This window comes from Lithobates pipiens, unplaced genomic scaffold (genome assembly GCF_037356315.1).
Source record: "Lithobates pipiens isolate NorthernLeopardFrog02 unplaced genomic scaffold, aLitPip1_a1.2 Scaffold_25, whole genome shotgun sequence".
NCBI classification, from domain to species: Eukaryota; Metazoa; Chordata; class Amphibia; order Anura; family Ranidae; genus Lithobates; species Lithobates pipiens.
The window spans coordinates 97,324,484-97,345,414 of record NW_027507787.1 but is presented as its reverse complement, the minus strand read 5'-3'; the positions used below and the strand labels follow the sequence as shown (position 1 = coordinate 97,345,414).

General features: G+C 41.1%; 1 protein-coding gene across 1 annotated transcript in view; it reads left to right on the top strand.

The window, feature by feature from the left end:
* Window positions 1-20,931, top strand: part of RNF20 (ring finger protein 20) — an 88,082-nt gene that overhangs the window by 24,573 nt on the left and 42,578 nt on the right. The window contains exons 6-10 of the mRNA XM_077454747.1: window positions 315-433; window positions 12,039-12,185; window positions 12,450-12,527; window positions 18,184-18,303; window positions 18,711-18,890. Of these exons, the coding sequence (XP_077310873.1) occupies window positions 315-433; window positions 12,039-12,185; window positions 12,450-12,527; window positions 18,184-18,303; window positions 18,711-18,890 (644 nt within the window). The remainder of the gene's footprint in view (window positions 1-314; window positions 434-12,038; window positions 12,186-12,449; window positions 12,528-18,183; window positions 18,304-18,710; window positions 18,891-20,931) is intronic.

Below are 20,931 nucleotides of genomic sequence, written 5' to 3'. Positions count from 1 at the left end.
TCACTGTAAAAATACTGCTGATGGAAATGTTTTCGTTGACTAAATTAACACTGGTTACTACACTCTAATGTCATTATTACTTAGTCATACTAGGGCCCATTTGGGTGGAAGCTGTTTAACCCACCATAACATTTTTGGGCTGTGGTAAGAAGCCAAACCAAGGGGCAAGCACTCGCACATTGTAAGAGGTAGTCTGTCCAGCGAAAAATGTAACCCAATATCATTTCTTGATTCTTCCTTCTTACCTTTTTTTTTTTTATTTTTATCTTTTTACTTTTTTTTTATGGGGTAATGTTTTCTCCTGTTATTTGCAGAGCCATCTCAGATAGAAGAAGCTGTCAAGGAGATAGACTCTCTGTTGTCCAATGAAAATGTGCGTTTGCAGGAAGTGTGCAGCCGTTTACAGGAGAAACAACAAAATATGACTCAAGAGGTCAGCAGAGGCTGTTTATTTTTGTTACATATATTGTATTAAATTGAACCAACCAGTCACTGGTAACTATGTAACTATTCCCATAAAACGGCAACAAGAAAATAAAGTGGGGTAAACCCAAGCTTGATTTTTACGGGGTAAAGTCGGGTTGCTTACAGTGCATCCGGAAAGTATATACAACTCCAGTTTTTACACATTTTATATTATAGCCTGATTCCAAAATGGATTACATTTATTTTCTACAAACCATAACTCATAATGAAAACGTGAAAGAAGTTTGTTTGAAATCTTTGCAAATTTATTAAAAATATGTATTTTTTTTTCATTTTATAAGTATTCACAGCCATTGCTAAATACTTTTTGTTGAAGCACCTTTTGGCACCAATTACAGCCAGGGCCAGATTAAGAACATCATGGGCCTGGTGCTGAGGATTTTGGTAGGGCCTTTTATAAACAATAAGTAAATAAAAATGCAAACATTTTTTTGTTATAACAAATTAAATTAAAGAGAGAGAGGGAGGATGAGAGAGAGAGAGAGAGAGAGAGGATGAAAGAGGTGTGAGGGGTAAGGGATTGAGGATGAGAGAGAAAGGGGGGGGGGGGGGGAGTGAGAGAAAGAGGATGCACATGAGCATGTGTGGAAATGACATCAATGCAGCCTGGCCAAGGCAAGTGACCGAAGGCACAGAACCCAGAAGGAAGACCGGGTGAAGATGTTAGTGCCCAGGCCCCACCGGATTGATCACAGCACAGCACTGGAGGGCTCAGTCTGACAATTTAAGTGTACCCTAATGTGCTAATATGCTGGGCATACTTGTACATTATGGCATAACCTACCCCAGGGCCTCTAAAAAGTAGTAATGTTCGAAAAGTTTACTACTGCTTTAATGTCACGAGCCTCTCATGGGGCCCCTACTGACCCTGTGGCCCCATGTGCATAGTTGTCAACATTTCAAAAATATTTTCAGGAACGCTTTTTTACAATTGCTATATTTAGAGTAGCTGACATCCCCCTATGTTCCTCTATACATCACAATAGTAATTACAAAATTAAATAAATACTAATAATGGGGCAGAACAAATATGAGGACTGTGAGATTTCCTATAGTTGAACTGACAAAAGTGTGCCCATTCTAGAGCTGGTAACATTGAGGATATTCAGTATAATTTTAAAGAACAGTTTTTGTGGGTAAGAGGCATAGGGGAAGAGTATGGATGGTATAAAAGTGGGAAGTATGTGCAGGTGAGGGAGAGGAATGTGGAGGGTCTAACAGTGGGCACTATGTACACGAGAGGAGTGCAGAGGGTATGACAGTGGGCAGTATGCACAGCAGAGGAGTGTAGAGGGTATGACATTGGGCACTATGTATAAGAGAACAGTGTGGAGGGTATAACAGTGAGCAATATGTACAGGAGTGTGGAGGGTATGACAGTGGGCACTATGTACAGGAGAGAAGTGTGGAGAGTAGGACAGTAAGCAGTAATTACAGGAGAGGGGTGTGGAGGGAGGGTATGACGCTGGGCACTATGTATAGGAGAGGAGTATGGAGGGTATGACAGTGAGTAGTATGTACAGGAGAGGAGTGTGGAGAGTATGACAGTGGGCACTATGTATAGGAGAGGAGGATGAAGTAATCTGGGAAGGAAAAATGTAAAGGTTTGTGGAAGGATGTTTAGGGACTGCGTAGTGCTTAAGCGGGCCATACATGGATTGAAATTACACCAATTAAGCAGAGACCAGCCATAGTCGATCTATGTATGGGCTAGCTGGTTTTACACAAGTCAACCTATTAACCGACTTGAGTACAACCAGCCTGTCAGGTTTTCCCCAAAACAATCAGTGCTGCCAGCTATAGTTAGCAACACTAATCATTGTATTCACTGGCAGAACACAATAACACTGCGGGAGTGATTGCCCCATTCACAGGTCAGCAGGTGAGAGGGTGTGTGGGGACAGGCTGGGGAGAGATACTAGTCAGTCCCTGGGTAGGCACTGGTTAGTATCAGAGCCAGATACACACAGGTTACATACGCCACGATCGTTAGAACGAGAGCAATAATTCTATCACTAAACCTCCTCTGTAACTCTAAACGTGTAACCTGTAAAAAAAATTTAAAGCATAGCTTGGTACACAACAAAAAATAGTGCTAACTTTTGTGGGTTTTTTTAATGAATGAAACTGTTTCTTTCCAAAAAAAAAAGTTTGAAAAATTGCTGCGCAAATGTCATGTAACATAAAAAGTTGCAAAGACCACCATTTTATTCCATAGGGTGTCTGCTAAAACAATATATAATGCTTGAGGGTTCTGAGTAATTTTCTAGCATAAAAAAATGATGACTTTTACATGTAGGAGAGAAGTCTCAGAATGGGCCTGGGTGGCAAGGGGTTAATTATCATAAGTAATATACAAATAATTATTATGAGCACTGTGAGTTCATCCTCTCAGTCTGCTGCAGAGTGTTCCAGATTGTGTTTAAACTGGCCGCTCTGTATGTAGCTTCTGACAGGCTGCGCAAGCAGCCCTGTATCTCCGGAACCATAGATGATAGCAGCCCCATATTTTAACCAGTGCCGGAGTGGGTCTTTAGCTACCTACCCCCCAAATATGGGGTCTCTGTGACTCCTGATCGCCGAGCTACAATCCTCGAAGTCAATCTTTTTTTTTTTTTTTGGCAAATGGGCCTATCTTGAGAAAGGGGCCTGGAGCTGCAGCTCCAATAGCCCCTATGTTAATCCGGCCCTGATTACAGCCTCAAGTCTTTTTGAGTGTGATGCTACAAGCTGGGCATGCCTATTTTTGGGCAGTTTTTTCTAATTCTTCTTTGCAGGACCTCTCAAGCTCAATCGGGTTGGATGGGGAATGTCAGTGCAAAGCCATTTTTAGATCTCTCCAGAGATGTTCAATCCGGTTCAAGTCTGGGGTTTGGCTGGGCCACTCAAGGACATTCAGAGTTCCGTAACCACTCCTTTTGTTATCTTGGTTGTGTGCTTTAGGGTCATTGTCCTGTTGCAAGATGAACCTTCGCCCCAGTCTGAGGTCCAGAGCGCTCTGGAGCAGGTTTTCAAAGGGTGTCTCTACCAGTGTTAATTTTGGCAGCAAATTTCAATTTCGTTTTAGTCTTGGGACTAAAATGGCATTTCAGTTTTAGTTCCATTTTAGTCTTCTGCAATTGTTTTAGTCATATTTAGTTGACTAAAATCTCCAGTACATTTTAGTCGACTAAAACTAATTTTAGTCATCTAAAATCTAATGGGTGTGACTAAATTGTAATGCATTATTTACCTTTCTCTACAATAGCCTAACTCATTATATGCTGCTGCAGTGAAAAATCTCATATATTAAAGGTATTGAGGTATGAACATGTACTACAGACCAGTGTTAATTTTGAAGTCCAATTTCAATTTAGTTTTAGTCTTGACTAAAATGCCATTTTAGTTTTTATTTTAGTCATCTCAATTGTTTTAGTCATATTTTAGTCGACTAAAATTTTTACTCTACAAAATTAACACTGCTTTATACATTGTTGCATTTCTTTCCCTCTATTCTGATTAGCCTTTCAGTTCCTGCCACTGAAAAACATCCCCACAGCATGATGCTGCCACCACCATGCTTCACTGTAGGGATGGTATTGGCCAGGTGATGAGTGGTGCCTGGTTTCCTCCAGACATGACGTTTACCATTCAGACTAAAGAGTTCAATCTTTGTTTCATCAGACCTTTAGGTGCCTTTTTGGCGAACTCCAGGTGGGCTGTCATGGTGCCTTTTCCTGAGAAGTGGCCACTCTACCATATAGGCCTGATTGGTGAAGTGCTGTTGAGATGGTTGCTCTTCTGAAAGGTTCTCCTCTCTCCACAAAGAAATGATGGAGCTCTCTCAGTGACCATTGGGTTCTTGGTCACCTCCCTGACTAAGGCCCTTCTCACCCGACACTGTTTGGCCAGGTGGCCCACCCTAGGAAGAGTCCTGGTGGTTCCAAACTTCTTTCGTTTACGGATAATGAAGGCCACTGTGCTCATTGGGACCTTTAATGCTGCAGAAATTTTTCTGTACCCTTCAATAGATCTGTGCCTCGATACAGTCCTGTCTCGGAGGTCTACAGACAATTCCTTGGATTTCATGGCTTGGTTTCTGCTCTGACATGCGCTGTTAACTGTGGGACCTTTTTATATAGTGTGTCTTTCCAAATATTGCCCAATCAGCTGAATTTACCACAGGTAGACTCGAAGTTGTAGAAATATCTCAAGGATGATCGATGGAAACGGGATGCACCTGAGCTCAATTTTGAGTGTCTTGGCGAAAGCTGTGAATACTTTATCTACATGTGATTATTTATTTTTTAATAAATTTGCAAAGATTTCAAACAAACTTCTTTCACATTGTCATTATGGGGTATTGTTTTGTAGAATTTTGAGGAAAATAATGAATTCAATCCATTTGGGAATAAGGCTGTAACATAACAAAATGTGGAAAAAAGTGCTGTGAATACTTTCCGGATGCACTGTATATCTTCAGCTTCTTAAGGCCCCTTTCACACTGACGTCACGTTCAGGCCCGCCTGTCAGTTTTTCAGGCGGACCTGAACGGGTGCTCCATAGAGCTCTATGGAGCGTTGGATGTCAGCGGTGACATGTCCGCTGACATCCGACCCGCTCCGATCCGAAAAAGTGTGACGGAGGAAAAAGCTTTTTTTCCATCCGTCATCGGATCGGGTGACGACGGGCACTGCGGTCCGTCGTCATCCGATCTCCCATAGGGGAGAGCGGCGCTGTGACAGGTCCGTCCCTGCGCAGTATGCAGAGACGGACCTGTCATCTCCCTGCTCAGCGGGGATCGGCGGAGTGATCCCCGCTGAGCAAACGGATATCCACGGGGCGGATCAGAACTGATCCGCCCCGTGTGAAAGGACCCTTAATCTTTGGATCTACTCCATTATTTGGAAATACGTTTTTTTTTACTGACCTGCCTATGTATATTTTCAAAATATGTACAGTTGGAGTGCCCCAGGACTATTTTTAGCCCAACTCTACATAAACTGTGTTTTCATAAAGAGAGATTTCAAATGAAGAAGTAGAAAATGGGAGTTTTGAGGTTCATATTGATCAGATTGAAGAAAACATTATAATTTAATAATAGAACCAACATGAATAAATTCATACGGTGGTTGTACAAGAGTTTTTCTTCTCTACATGTTTCGCCAAGATCATGGCTTCCTCAGTAGATACTACAAGACTTTATTTTTAATATCAGTAAACATAAAAAGTATTATAAATTCACAGTACACATAGAAATCTTCTCTATAGATATAGATATGTGTATGTATGTATAATTTATGCATTTTCTCTCTAGCTATCATCTGATGAAAGGAGTCTCACCCCAAATGTAAATGCGACTCCAGAGGACTAGCAAAATCTGCAAACGGATAGCTCAGCAAATTATCAGTGTTTCCTAGAGTCCCTTATTTGAACCTGCAGGAACATAAAACCAATTATAATTGGACACAATTAAGTCCAATTAGGCATATGATTGTTGCCCATCTAATCCATTATACCTACCATATTCCAGCATAAGGCCATGGAAATAAGCTAGTTCAACAAACATTCTTGTCACTAATAGGGAGATGAATACTTCAAAACTAATGTAAAGCTTGATAGAAGAAAAATCTGTTTAATCTAGAGAATCGTACAAAACTGCTATGAGAATACATTTCAACTAATCGAGCATAGTGAATCCTTATAGGCTTATACTGTAGCCATCTTACCCCAATGTAGACAATCCCTCAATAGTAAGACAAGGATTTCCCCTTTTCCCCATACACCAGTGCAGTCCAGGTAGGGCAAAGCAGATCCAAACAGGCAGGTAATGCCTTAAGGGAGGGATTGTCCCCTACAACCAACAACATAATTGCATTAATATCTGATAAGCTAAACATCTAGGGTCAGTTGGTATATCACTACCATGGAGGATTCTCTTACCTGAAGCTTAGATGACTGTATCATACAAGTATCCAACAGGGCGAGTGGCTGCAGCAAAATCACCACCGCCCTGAGGGTCCTTAACCACTTCAGCCCCGGAAGATTTGGCTGCTCAATGACCAGGCCATTTTTTGCAATGTGTCACTTCATCACTTTAACTGACAATTGCGCAGTTGTACGACTCTGTACCCAAACAAAATTGACATTGCCTTTTATATTTTGCACTATAAACAAAAGAAGAGCGTCAATTTTGAAAAAAACCACTATCTTTTACTTTTTGCTATAATAAATATCATATATATATATAATTTTTTTTAAATCAAAAAAACCCTGTTTAGGCCAATATATATTCTACATATTTTTGGCAAAAAAAAAATCTCAAGCGTATATTGATTTGGTTTTCGCAAAAGCTATAGCGTCTACAAAATGGGGGATAGATTTTTGATATTTTTATCATATATATATTTTTTAGTAATGGCGGTGATCTGCAATTTTGTTATGGGGACTGTGATATTGCTGATCGGACATTTTTGACACATTTTTGGGACCATTGACAATTTATGCAGCGATCAGTGCTATAAAAAAATGCACTGATTACTGTATAAATGTTACTGGCAGGGAAGGGGTTAACACTAGGGGGCGATCAAGGGGTTAACTGTGTTCTAACTGTAGGGGGGATGGGACTGTTTGAGGAGAGACATATCGGTATTCATACATAGTATGAACACACAATCTGTCTCTACTCTCCTGAGAGAACCGGAATATGTGTGTTTTTCCACACACAGATCCCTGTTCTTGCTCTGTCACGAGCAATTGTGGGAGCCTTGCGGTCATCGCGCGCACCACTAGTGGCCAAAAGGCGAAGTGACATAAGGTAACATCGTTTCACCCAGCCGTGACATTCTGCCACAGTAAAACTGCAGCGGCTGGTCGGGAGGTGCTTAAATACCCCCTCCATCCAAACCACCACGGCCATCTTTGAAACTCCTCATTCCAATACCTGTATTTAAAGATATAGAGCGGCTCCCCATGCATGCACAAAGTAGCTACTGCCATAACGAAAACTCCCCATTCTAATACTAACAGATAAAGGGCTTAAGGAATGGGGGGAGAGAGGATCCACTATCTGTTATCACCTATTTAACAATCTCTCACTCAGTGCTCTTATACCAAAAATAAATATATATAACTCGCTCCATTAAGAGAACACATTCAATTGCAAAAGACAGCGCTCTGCATATTACAAGGTAGATAAACCACTATTACTATATCAACACAGGCAGGTTGAGAGAGGGAGACATACATATTAAAGGGGAACTCTTCCATTAAAGGACAAGACCAATTTCCATGGATGCCGCTCAAACATCAAGCATATTCAGTATCTTCAACACTGCACCGTTGATTGATTATCCATTGCCCAATTTGTTACACAGTATATTCAAATAGGGAGATAAAAAATGGGAGAGTGGAAACCATTTGGCGCCAATCCCCAATTGGTTACTCAAACTGCATACCCAGAATGACGCCCTGGGCATCTGTATGACCGCCCACTCTGCCAGTAAGCTACCTGCATGGCCATACCAGCCCATGTGTTTCATACAGGGCAATACTGAGCTTGTATGAGTCTGCTGTAATACCTGATATCACCAACAGGCAAAATTTCTAACTTAGTGTTTCTCAACCTTTTTTTTTTTTTCAGTCGGGGCACCCTCTAAAATTAAAATTATGCACACATATCTCGAGGCACTCCATTCTGAAATGTAAAAAATTAAACAAATCGTTTTTCTGAACACAGCAACATCCACACATGTAGGACACCCAACGTGATTTCTTCAAAAGTAACTTGTACACTGGTACTGACTAGTATTGCAATGTTTCTTTTCCTCACTCTGCAATTGTGACCCCAGTGCTGATGGAGAGGGGAAAACGAGGATGCTATGCAGGCACCGCTCATCCTTATCAACAGATTATGTCATTGGTTGTTAGGATGCCAGTGACAGGTTGTAATGGTGCACAATGAAAACCTGTGACTTTGTGTAACTAAAAGGCAGGCTTGAACTACCAGCTGGCTTGTATACAATTTTTGGGCAAGTTGTAGGCATTTTGCCAAGGCATCCTCAAAGAAACCCTGCTTGAAAAACAAAGTGCTGCCCTTCGTATGTTACTAAAAATAAAAAAATAAAAATATATAACCCTAATGTTGTAAAGCGCTGCGTAAACTGTCGGCGCTATATAAATCCTGTATAATAATAATCATGCTCTTCAAAATAAAGCATGTGATAAATAATTGATTCATTTAACATGAAAAGTATCCAATGAAAAACCATAGAAGTGATATTAACCACTTAAGGACCGCCGTATTGCCAATGTACGTCATTACAATGGCACAGGCAGGCACAAGCACGTACATGTACGTGCCTGCCTTCCAGCGGGTGGGGGGTCCGATCGGACCCCCTCCCGCTGGATACGGCGGTCCGCTTCCCTCCAGGAGCGATCCGTGATGAGGGGATGGCCGTTGGTTTCTGGCCACCCCCTCTCGATCGCTCCTGGCCAATGACGAACTTCCTCCCACTGTGTATTGTTTACACAGGAAGGAGGAAGTGATGTCATTCTCCTCGGGGCGGTCTTTTTGACCGGACTACGAGGAGAAGACTAAAAGTAAGTGCACCAAAACACTACACTGACACATAGGTACACATAGGTACACAAACCCCCCCCCCCCCTCCCCCCCAGTCACAGTGTCACTGATTGCATTGATCATTTCTTTACTGATCAATGCATTCAGTGTCAGTTGTAAAAGTAAAAACTGTCAGGGCAGTTAGTGTTAGGTCCAGGGTAGCCCCTATCATCCCCCAATAAAGATTTAACCCCCTGATTGCCCCTAGAGTTAACCCTTTCACCCCCTTTTGCCAGTGTCACTAAGCGATAATTTTTCTGATCGCTGCATCAGTGTCGCTAGGTAGCTAGTTATTTTTTTAGGTTCACCGCCAGGTTTTTATATCGCTAGGTACCCCGATATACTACCCAATAATGGTTTTAACATCCTGATTGCCCTTAGTTAACCCTTTCACCCCCTTTTGCCACTGTCACTAAGCGATCATTTTTCTGATCGCTGCATCAGTGTCGCTACTGTCGCTAGGTAGCTAGTTATTTAGGTTCACCGCCAGGTTTTTATAGCGTTAGGTACCCCGATATACTACCCAATAATGGTTTTAACCCCCTGATTGCCCCTAGTTAACCCTTTCACCAGCGATCACAGTATAAGTGTCACTGGTGACGCTGGTTAGCCAGTTAGTTATTTAGGTTCCCCGTCAGGTTTTTATATAGCGCCAGGGACCCCCATATACTACCTAATAAAAATTTGAACCCCCTGATTGCCCCTAGTTAACCCTTTCACCACTGATCACCGTATAAGTGTTACGGGTGACTCTGGTTAGTTTACTTTTTATAGCATCAGGGCACCCACCATTTATTACCCAATAAAGGTTTAACCCCCTGATCACCCGGCGGGTGATATCAATTAGGTTTTAGGGTCAGGGTCTACGTCGCCCCAGGCAGCGCTAGGTTGGTGCCAGTACCGCTAACACCCACGCGCAAAGCATACACCTCCCGTAGTGGTATAGAATCTGAACAGATCAATATCTGATCTGATCAGATCTATACTAGCGTCCCCAGCAGTTCAGGGTTCCAAAAAAACGCATTGTTAGCGGGATCAGCCCAGATACCTGCTAGCACCTGTGTTTTGCCCCTCTGCCCAGCCCACCCAAGTGCAGTATCGATCGATCACTGTCACTTACAAAACACTAAACACATAACTGCAGCGATCGCAGAGTCAGGCCTGATCCCTGCGATCGCTAACAGTTTTTTTGGTAGCATTTTATATTTAAATCCGGAAGGCAGTGCTTGGTTTTCGGGGTCCCGTACGTGGCTAGGCTCCCAAGAAGTCCCCCACATGTGGTATCCCCGTACTCGGGAGAAGCAGCAGAATTTATTTTGGGGTGTAATTTGACTTATGCCCATAGCATGTGTGAGCAATATATCATTTAGTGACAACTTTGTGCAAAAAAAAGTTTGTAATATTCCCGCAACTTTTGGCAAAATATAAAATATTCCATGGACTCAACATGCCTCTCAGTAAATAGCTTGGGGTGTCTACTTTCCAAAATGGGGTCATTTTGGGGGGTTTTGTGCTATTTTGGCATTTTATGGCCTTCGAAACTGTGATAGGTAGTGAGGAGTTAAATCAAAAATTTGCACCCTTAGAAATCCTGAAGGTGGTGATTGGTTTTCGGGGTGCCGTGCGTGACTAGACTCCCAAAAAGTCCCACACATGTGGTATCCCCATACTCGGGAGAAGTAGCGGAATATATTTTGGGGTGCAATTCCACATATAACCATGGCATGTGTGAGCAATATATCATTTAGTGACAACTTTTTGTAAAAAATTTTTATTTTTTTTTGTCATTATTCAATCCCTTAGGACAAAAAAAATAAATATTCAATGGGCTCAACATACCCATCAGCAATTTCCTTGGGGTGTCTACTTTCCAAAATGGGGTCATTTGGGGGGGTTTGTACTGCCCTGCCATTTTAGCACCTCAAGAAATGAGATAGGCAGTCATAAATTTAAAAGCTGTGTAAATTCCAGAAAATGTACTCTAGTTTGTAGACGCTATAACTTTTGCGCAAACCAAAAAATATACGCTTATTGACATTTTTTTTTACTAAAGACATGTGGCTGAATAAATTTTGCCCTCAATGTATGACTAAAATGTAGTTTATTCGATTTTTCTTATAACAAAAAGAAGAAAATCTTTTTTTTTCAAAATTTTCGCTATTTTTCCATTTATATCGCAAAAAAAAAAAATCGCAGAGGCAATCAAATACCATCAAAAGAAAGCTCTATTTGTGGAAAGAAAAGGATGCAAATTTTGTTTGTGTGCAATATTGCATGATCGCGCAATTACCAGTTAAAGCAGCACAGTGCAAAATTGGAAAAAGACCTCTGGTCCTTAAGGTGTTTATTGGTCCGGGGCTGTAGTGGTTAAAGTCCATCCAGTGTGTCCTTTACACTTAAACTATATAACCCCACAAATAAATGCCTCTACAAAATCCAAGTTGAGATCTGGATCAACAAGTATTTCTTGATCCAGATGTCAATATATGCTTCAGCAAACGAGTGGACTACAAAACACCTCCTTCCCAAAACACAAATCCTGTGCTCTTGGTGCTTGCACTCAGATTATGCAATTTTTCACCCTGGTTGAAAATGGCTGCTTTAACTGATGAGCATTGTTCTAGAATAAAGCAGTTCAGGTGTTGTAACTTCCAGAATGAGTGTGTTTTCAGTTTGCTGACATGAAAGTTCAAAATCAGACTTGCAATTGTTGCTGCTGCTCGTGAGCTGATAGTTGAATGAGCAGGGTAATATAGGAAGGATAACAGGAGTGACAGGAATTGGGGAGGATATTATTATTAGGTGGTAACTGTTCTTCCAAAGGTAGACAGGATTCTGGCCATGGGCATGGATTGTGCAGAACTTCAGGTTACCCTCCTGCCGGAATGCAGCTATATGACACAGCATTTCAGCCTCATACTTAACTATATCTGCTTCCTTTTCATTTGTTCAGTTCACTCAACTGCAGTCCCGGTTGGAGAATGCGGAATCCCGTGTCTCACATCTGGATGGCCTCATTGAAGATCTACAGTGGGACATAGACAAGGTCCGCAAAAGAGAGCAGCGCTTGAACAGACACTTGTCTGAGGTCCTTGAGAGGGTAAGATACAGACTTGTGTTGTTGGTGACAGGCCTCATTTCATCGAAGCTTCTGTAATTACAGCAGTCGGTCGTCTTGCTGGGGGCAAAAAAAAAAAAAATGCAAACCACTCAATTTTTTATTTTTAAAATGTTTGTGTCAAAAGTGGTGTGTACAGCATGACTTGGACAGATGAGTTTGTCCAGAAGCTTTGGTAAATGAGGTCTAGTAAGTATTTTCAATGATCAGGTGCCTCAAAGTTTTTTTTTTTTTGTCTTCCTTTAGGTGAATTCGAAAGGCTACAAGGTGTATGGTGCTGGCAGCAGCTTGTATGGAGGAACAATTACCATCAATTCAAAGAAGGTAAAGCAAAGCATAAAGCTAGAGTGAAAAAAGGATACCATGTCAGTCTGACCCCCTTTTTTCTCTAGATTGTGGGCCTGTAGAGCTCAGCACTTCAGATTAACTACAGGGTTTAGTCTTTAACCGCTTTTTGACCAGTGGTGATTGCAGCTCAGACCAAATTTATCAGCGTCTGTCAACTTGACATAACTTTTTGAAACCTAATTTCTATCATGTTTTAGGACCACCTACTGTACGTGTACATCTTCCACAAACTGTTCTCCTGTGTTCACAGTCCTGTAACTGCGCTGTGATTGGACACGGATAATCGCAGGCAAAAGGTACAGAGCCAATGAATGTGGCTCTGGACCAAGTGATCATTGTGAGCAATCACAGTATCATAGTGTAAACACAGGTTGCAGTTAGCAGCTTAACCTCATTTACTGGCTGGTGATCAGGAAGCAGTTTGCTCTCACATGCTTATCGGTTTGTGAGAGGAAAGAGCCTCCTGACCACCAGCCTGTACCAGTCATTCACGCCTCTCCTGCATAAGTCAGTCATTTTTTTTTGTCCTTGGAGGTTTTTTTTTTTTTTTTTTTTTTTTTTGGCTCTGTTTTGTGGCTTGGCCCTCCTTTTCAGCTGTGATTTTTACCACTGTTTTGTGTAAGATTATGTGACCCAAATTACTAATTTATTTACTGACTGATCCCAGAGTCCACTACCATGCACCTGCACCCTCTTCAGCAGGTCATATATCTGACTTGCCCACGGAAATGTACCGCAGAGACTGAAGAGTTGCAGTCTACTGCTATCACTTCCAAACTAAAGGACACCATTTTTGCTCTTATGAAGTGTGTACTACTTTAAAACGACAGGATCGGCCTATTGCTTCTACTGCTGCTGTTTCCAGTCTTGGGTCATTTTAAACCTCTTATAGCCACAAGGATTTTCCCTTTGCACTCGCTTTTCCAACTCTCCTTACTCAAAGCGGTTCTCCACCCTAAAGTGGAAGTTCCGCTCATGTGATCCCTCACCCCCCCCCCCCACTCCGGTGCCACAATCGGCACCTTTCAGGGGGGAGGGGGGTGCAGTTACCTGGATAATCCAGGTATCTGCACCCACTTCCGGGACAGACCGCCGCAGATGCCCCGCCCCCCCCCCCCATCCGTTGTGTTCTGGGAAACACACAGTTCCCAGGACACAGCGGGGACCAGCAGAGATGTGCAGCGCGACTCGAGCATGCGCAGTCGGGAACCGGGCAGTGAAGCCGCAACGCTTCACTTCCCGATTCCCTGACAGAGCATGGTGGCAAGGGCAGCAGAGAGAAGAGTGATCGCTCGTCATCTGCCGCCGACATCGCTGGACCCTGGGACAGGTAAGTGTCAATTTATTAAAAGTCAGCAGATGCAATATTTGTAGCTGCTGGCTTTTAATATTTTTTTTTTTAAAGGTGCAGAACCGCTTTAAAGATTAGAAACCTCCCGACAAGCTGTTTTCTCACCCTAAATGTGTATTAGCCTTGTGTCCGTTTTGTGCAGAAGCTGTCAGTCTCCACTGTTTTCGCAGTGTCCCTTTTTAACAAGGTGCTTACTATTCAAGGACATACCTATCTTCAAGAACTTGATCGATAAGCAGTTGGAAGCCCTTTCTAGAGGTTTGTTTTTTGGCAGGGAAAATTTGTGAAACTACACTTTTAAACTGCACAGTATATTTGCCTTTGGTAAATTAGCCCCATCTTGCATCTATTTAGAAGCCAAAACTGAAGCATATTTATAAGGGGATGCCTGGAATTTGACTTTTAGCTCAGAACAGATTTCTGGTAAAAGCAATGAACCAATTGCACAAGCAGAAAATTAGATTTCTGGGATGTTGTTGAACTACTCTTAGCATAACTTGTCCACAGTGGAGACAATTACAGTGCCTTGCGAAAGTATTCGGCCCCCTTGAACTTTTCAACCTTTTGCCACATTTCAGGCTTCAAACATAAAGATATAAAATTTTAATTTTTTCTAAAGAATCACCAACAAGTGGGACACAATTGTGAAGTGGATCGAAATCTATTGGATTTTTGAAATTTTTTTAACTAATAAAAAAAATGCAAAGTGGGGCGTGCAAAATTATTCGGCCCCCTTGCGTTAATACTTTGTAGAGCCACCTTTTGCTGCGATTACAGCTGCAAGTCGCTTGGGGTATGTCTCTATCAGTTTTGCACATCGAGAGACTGAAATTCTTGCTCATTCTTCCTTGCAAAACAGCTTGAGCTCAGTGAGGTTGTATGGAGAGCGTTTGTGAACAGCAGTTTTCAGCTCTTTCCACAGATTCTCGATTGGATTCAGGACTGGACTTTGACTTGGCCATTCCAACACCTGGATACGTTTATTTGTGAACCATTCCTTTGTAGATTTTGCTGTATGTTTGGGATCATTGTCTTGTTGGAAGATAAATCTCTGTCCCAGTTTCAGGTCTTTTGCAGACTCCAACAGGTTTTCATCCAGAATGGTCCTGTATTTGGCTGCGTCCATCTTCCCCTCAATTTTAACCATCTTCCCTGTCCCTGCTGAAGAAAAGCAGGCCCAAACCATGATGCTGCCACCACCATGTTTGACAGTGGGGATGGTGTGTTGAGGGTGATGAGCTGTGTTGCTTTTACGCCAAACATATCGTTTTGCATTGTGGGCAAAAAGTTGGATTTTGGTTTCATCTGACCAGAGCACCTTCTTCCACATGTTTGGTGTGTCTCCCAGGTGGCTTGTGGCAAACTTTAGACGAGACTTTTTATGGATATCTTTTGAGAAATGGCTTTCTTCTTGCCACTCTTCCATAAAGGCCAGATTTGTGCAGTGTACGACTGATTGTTGTCCTATGGACAGACTCTCCCACCTCAGCTGTAGTTCTCTGCAGTTCATCCAGAGTGATCCTGGGCCTCTTGGCTGCATCTCTGATCAGTCTTCTCCTTGTCTGAGCTGAAAGTTTAGAGGGACGGCCAGGTCTTGGTAGATTTGCAGTGGTCTGATACTCCTTCCATTTTTAAAATTATCGCTTGCACAGTGCTCCTTGGGATGTTTAAAGCTTGGGAAATCTTTTTGTATCCAAATCCGGCTTTAAACTTCTCCACAACAGTATTACGGACCTGCCTGGTGTGTTCCTTGGTCTTCATGATGCTCTCTGCGCTTTCAACAGAACCCTGAGACTATCACAGAGCAGGTGCATTTATACAGAGACTTGATTACACACAGGTGGATTCTATTTATCACCATCAGTCATTTAGGACAACATTGGATCATTCAGAGATCCTCGCTGAACTTCTGGAGTGAGTTTGCTGCACTGAAAGTAAAGGGGCCGAATAATTTTGCACACACCACTTTTCAGTTTTTTATTTGCTAAGAAAGTTTAAAATATCCAATAGATTTCGTTCCACTTCACAATTGTGTCCCACTTGTTGGTGATTCTTCACAAAAAAATTTAATTTTATATCTTTATGTTTTGAAGCCTGAAATGTGGCAAAAGGTTGAAAAGTTCAAGGGGGCCGAATACTTTCGCAAGGCACTGTATACTAGTTATTTAAGCCTCGGACAGTGGCGGAAGTACTGCCTTGCTGTTACAAAGCTTGCTTCATCCAGTGCTCAATCCTTGTTGACAAAAGATGGGTGTTTGTGATGTTAGGCTGTCAGAATGTTTATACTGAAATATTAAAACAATATTTTATTTATGGAAATAAACAGTCATCTGAAGAAATTGAGATTGCCACTTATTTCAACAAAACGAGTCTCATTCTTTTATCCACGCTAAGTTGAAGACCAATTGAGGATATAAACGAATATTGTGCAAAAATATATATTTATTTAATAAAATCAGTGCAAAATATAAAAATTTACTTGGTGATAACGCAGGATATAAATCTACATTCCAATGATGTACTTAAAACATAAATTGAGACTATAACCTTTTAGCTTTAGTATAAAACTCTCAGTGACTAACGGATTATAAAAACAATCAAGTGTGGAAATTGACACTTAGACTTCTCCAACAAATAGATTTTCTGCTCAACTTCTTGAAATGGACAAACTAGATGCTGTCCGTTGTACAGTACTGGGTACTTTAGCTAATACTGTGTTTTTTAAAACCTATAGTTCTCTCTAATGCATTACTGGTTTAAACATACCCCAAAATTTAGGCCATTCGCTAAAATTCACAATGATATTGTGAAATTTATGTATATCTATATATATCTATATATATCTATATATCTATATATATATATATATATATATATATATATATATATATATATATATATATATATATATATATATATATATATATATATATATTTGTTCTCTAATTGCATCCGTAAGATTTCATACTGCAGTTAAAAATCTCTCAGATTCATTTAACACTTACTAAAAAGAAAATGATGAAGTAGCCCCCTTCAGTATATGTTCAAACCTATCTATGGCATGTAGGATATAAGATCTATACGTTACCAAAACTTTTGAACTTCTTGTTGAAGATTTCTGCTGTTAATCCAAAAGGAGCTTTCTTTTCCTCAATCTCCTTACACACCCAACTCTCCTTTCCAGATTTTATTCCCCCCCCTCTCTGTCCTCTGTAGCTACTTTTATCTCACCCTAAAAGTGAGTGTGTATGTAATTTATTATAATTTCATGATGTCATATGGTGATTCCACATCACCATGACAATATGCATGAGCGGCCATTTTAGATTCTTACTATTTTCTCCTCCTAGGGGGCAGTGTTGGATCAGAAATTACTTTAAATTTGATTGACATGACCTTCTGACCTTGGCTTAGCAAAACGCCATTAATTGTGTAATGGTTGACAATCAAGTGTCACTATCTTCAGCCATCCTGGCGCTTCTTAAAATATATGGGTATGAGAAAATGTACCCACACAATTAGTTGTGGTGTTTAAATGCCATTAAAGTGAAGTTATACTTTGAATTACAACCTCACAAGTACAGCTTCTAATACTTTCATGCCAATTCAATCTTAAAACCTAAAGTCATTATTCTAACGATAAACATAACAGTTTCATGAACAAACTCTTTATAGGAACCCACACTTGCAACCTTATAATAATAGTACATCTGCGGACAGGTTTATAAATTAATAACTAATACATATATACTATAAACCTATTATAAAAGAAAACATCATTTTAAAATACAATATGATAGGAATTGTGAATAAGCCCTCTGGTTTCTGTGGCTCATTCTAGAAATATCAATTTAGGTTTGTGATCTGTGTAAGTCTGCACCAACTCCCCTTATCTATAAATGTCCAAACCTTTAAATTATGGTCTGGGAAGGTGGTACAGACAACATTCAGACTCTCATTATAAGACATAGAGATTATATATATATATATATATATATATATATATATATATATATATATATATATATATATATATATATATATTATCTCTATCTATCATATCCCCAAATGTTCTGACAAGGCGTACAGACGGGGTGTAATTTGGCTTGTGGTTGGCCATGCCACCTCAGGTCCATGCCCGCAGTTTCTCACATGCCTGTTGTCCAAGCAATATGATTGCCATTAACAGAAGACTTTGTGCCTCTCTCAGGGCTCTTTTAATTGTGGTACCTAAGACCTGGTCAGTAGGATATGTTTTTATTTTTTAATTTTTTTTTGCAGTTTGAAGAAATGACCAATGAAGTTGACATGAATAAAGAGCTGGCTGTGAATCGCCTTCAAGAACTGGATAAGCTCAAGCAAGACTTGCATGAAGTGACTTCAGAGAACAAGGATTTGCAGGTTAATTCTTTAGTTCTTCTTCCTTACCCAATGACTTATTTGCTTCTGTAGTTTGGAACCCTCAGTAAATGACGTTTCTCTTGAATGTTCATTAACACTTTTCTAAAATGTAAAAAACAAAACGAATAATTTTACATAATGCAACGTGGGTCACCCAATATTGGAGGCGATTTATTCTTCCAAAGCAATGCCCATTTGCACACTGGTACTGTGTGGTACGTATTCCAATGTTTCTCTTGCTCACACAGCTAATGTGACCCCAGTGCTGACAAAGAGGCACAGGGGAGGGGCACACAAGGATGCTGTGCTTCATGCTGATCATCATTGGTTGTTAGGACGCTGCCGGCAGGAAGATTGTCGGCAGCGTTTGTAAAGTACTATTTTTTATTTTTTCCCCTGCTGTCCAGGAGCAACTGTCAAGATCAGTAGAGGACAACGTGCGGGTGTCTCCAGAATACCGCTGCATGCAGTCACAATTCTCTGTCCTGTACAATGAGTCACTGCAGTTAAAAGCGCAGTTGGATGAGGCTCGTTCTTTACTGCATGGGACACGCGGCAATCACCAGCGTCAGCTAGAGCTCATTGAAGTGAGTATACCACTACCCCTTTTAAATGAGCCCTTAAAGTAAAATTCCTGCTTTCATAGGAGAAAATGCAACAAATAAAATTGCAAATGTAGTATGTAGAACTACACTCCAAGTATATCCAAAGTCCAAATTTGTTTTTTTGATGGCTTTGAATGGTTAAAACCCTTACGTTTTCTTTAACTTTTTTGCCTTTTGGGGAGATTTTTCTTCACTTCTAGTCTTGAGACGCCATAAAAAAGTGAAAGATAATCACTCCAAAGGGATCAAAAGATTAAACAAGTGTCACTGGAACAATTGTTCCCATTGGAAGATCTCCCTACTACTCCAATTCTATTTAGCCAAGCCCATTCAAACCAACTGGGAACAAGTTTTTACAATATTGTGAGTCCAAAGGATTGTATGTACGTTTTGTATGACACTTAGATTAAAACTCAATCGCAATCACTCGGCTAACAGGTGGCCAGAGGTGGGCGAGAGTAATGTTCGTTTGGTGCATTGAATGCTGGGATTTGTAGTGTTCTTTTGTACTAGTTTCTCCACAGGAACCTAGATAGTCCGTGATAATTTAAGCAACCGCAATTTTGGTAGCAACAGAATTAAAGTGGTTGTAAAGGCAGAAGGTTCTTTTTCTTAATGCATTAAGGTAAATGTGTGCAGCAGCTCCCCTTAGCCCCCCCTAATACTTACCTGAGCCCTATCTAGATCCAGCGATGTTGTAGGAGTCCATGCCATGCCAAAATCTGTGGGGGAAAAAAGGTTTAAAGCGGGAGAAAAATCCGCTGACGTGTTTTTTTTTTTTTTTCTGACCTGCAAGGGAAAAGTCATAATGAGCTAGTATGCACCGCATACTAGCTCGTTATGAAATACTTGCCTTAGAACGAGGCCCCGACATCTCGCCCGAACTACGCAGAGGGAGCTAACATGTTCCCTCGGCATGTCTTGCAGGTATCGCTGCTCCGGCGCTATGAGTGGCCGGAGCCACGATATCCTCTTTTATTTCTTTCCCGGCAGGGTCCGGCATCTGCTGGACTTTCAGCCGAGAAGCCCCTGTGCGCATGCACCGCTTCAGTCAGTGGTGCATTGCGAGGGGAATATCTCCTAAACCATACAGGTTTGGGAGATATATATTTTTTTTACCTACAGGTAAGCCTTATTATAGTCTTACCTCTAGGTTAAACTTCCATTCAGTACATTGGAATTGTTCTAATCGCTTCGACTTAGAAAAAGGTTCCTGTACTACTTGGGCGACTTTTGAGTGGCTTGCATTGACTTTTATTACAGAAGTCGTTTGCAAGCTGTGCTGAAGTCGTGGGGCGGCTTCAGAGTCGGGCGACTTTTGAAGCTGCCCTAGTGTGAACCGAAACCTAAGGAGATCTATTCAAAAAAGTAAAACAAAGGAAAATAGGAATATATTTTGTAAGCCTCCATCATTTGCCTGCATGTATTGAAGGAGCTGTATTTTCAAGTGTGCATTTTATGGCTTTAGGCCTCATGCACACTGGACAATTTTTACAGCTGCTTTTTTTTTGGGCTTCAGGCTTTTTTTTTTTTTTTTTTCTGCAGCCAGTAAACTCCCCAGGATCCTATGTGTCATGCACACAGACTTTTTCTATGTGCGTTTCTTGGCATGGGGCATTTTTTGGCTGGAAAACAACCCAGAAGTAGTGGGTTATGAGTTATGATGCGTTTATCAGTGTTTTTGAGCCAAAAGCTTTTGTGGGAATAAGATTTGCAAAAAAAAGAAAAAAAATGCTAGAAAAGGCTACTGCAAAATGCTGCAAAACTCATTTTACAGCTTCTACATCCAATGCTACTGCCTTTTTAGAATGTACAGTGTGCCTGTGGCCTTACCCTCTAAGCCACAGGTGTCAAACACAAGGCCCTGCAATCCATTTCATGTGGTTTTCTCACCTCTCCTGCAGCCGCGGCACCCCCCTCCTCCCCTACCCCCAACTTGTCTTATCAATTGGCAGCAGATAGGAGGAGGAGGACAGAACTCCTTCACCAGACTCCGTACAGCCATGCAGTCAGAAGCATAGAG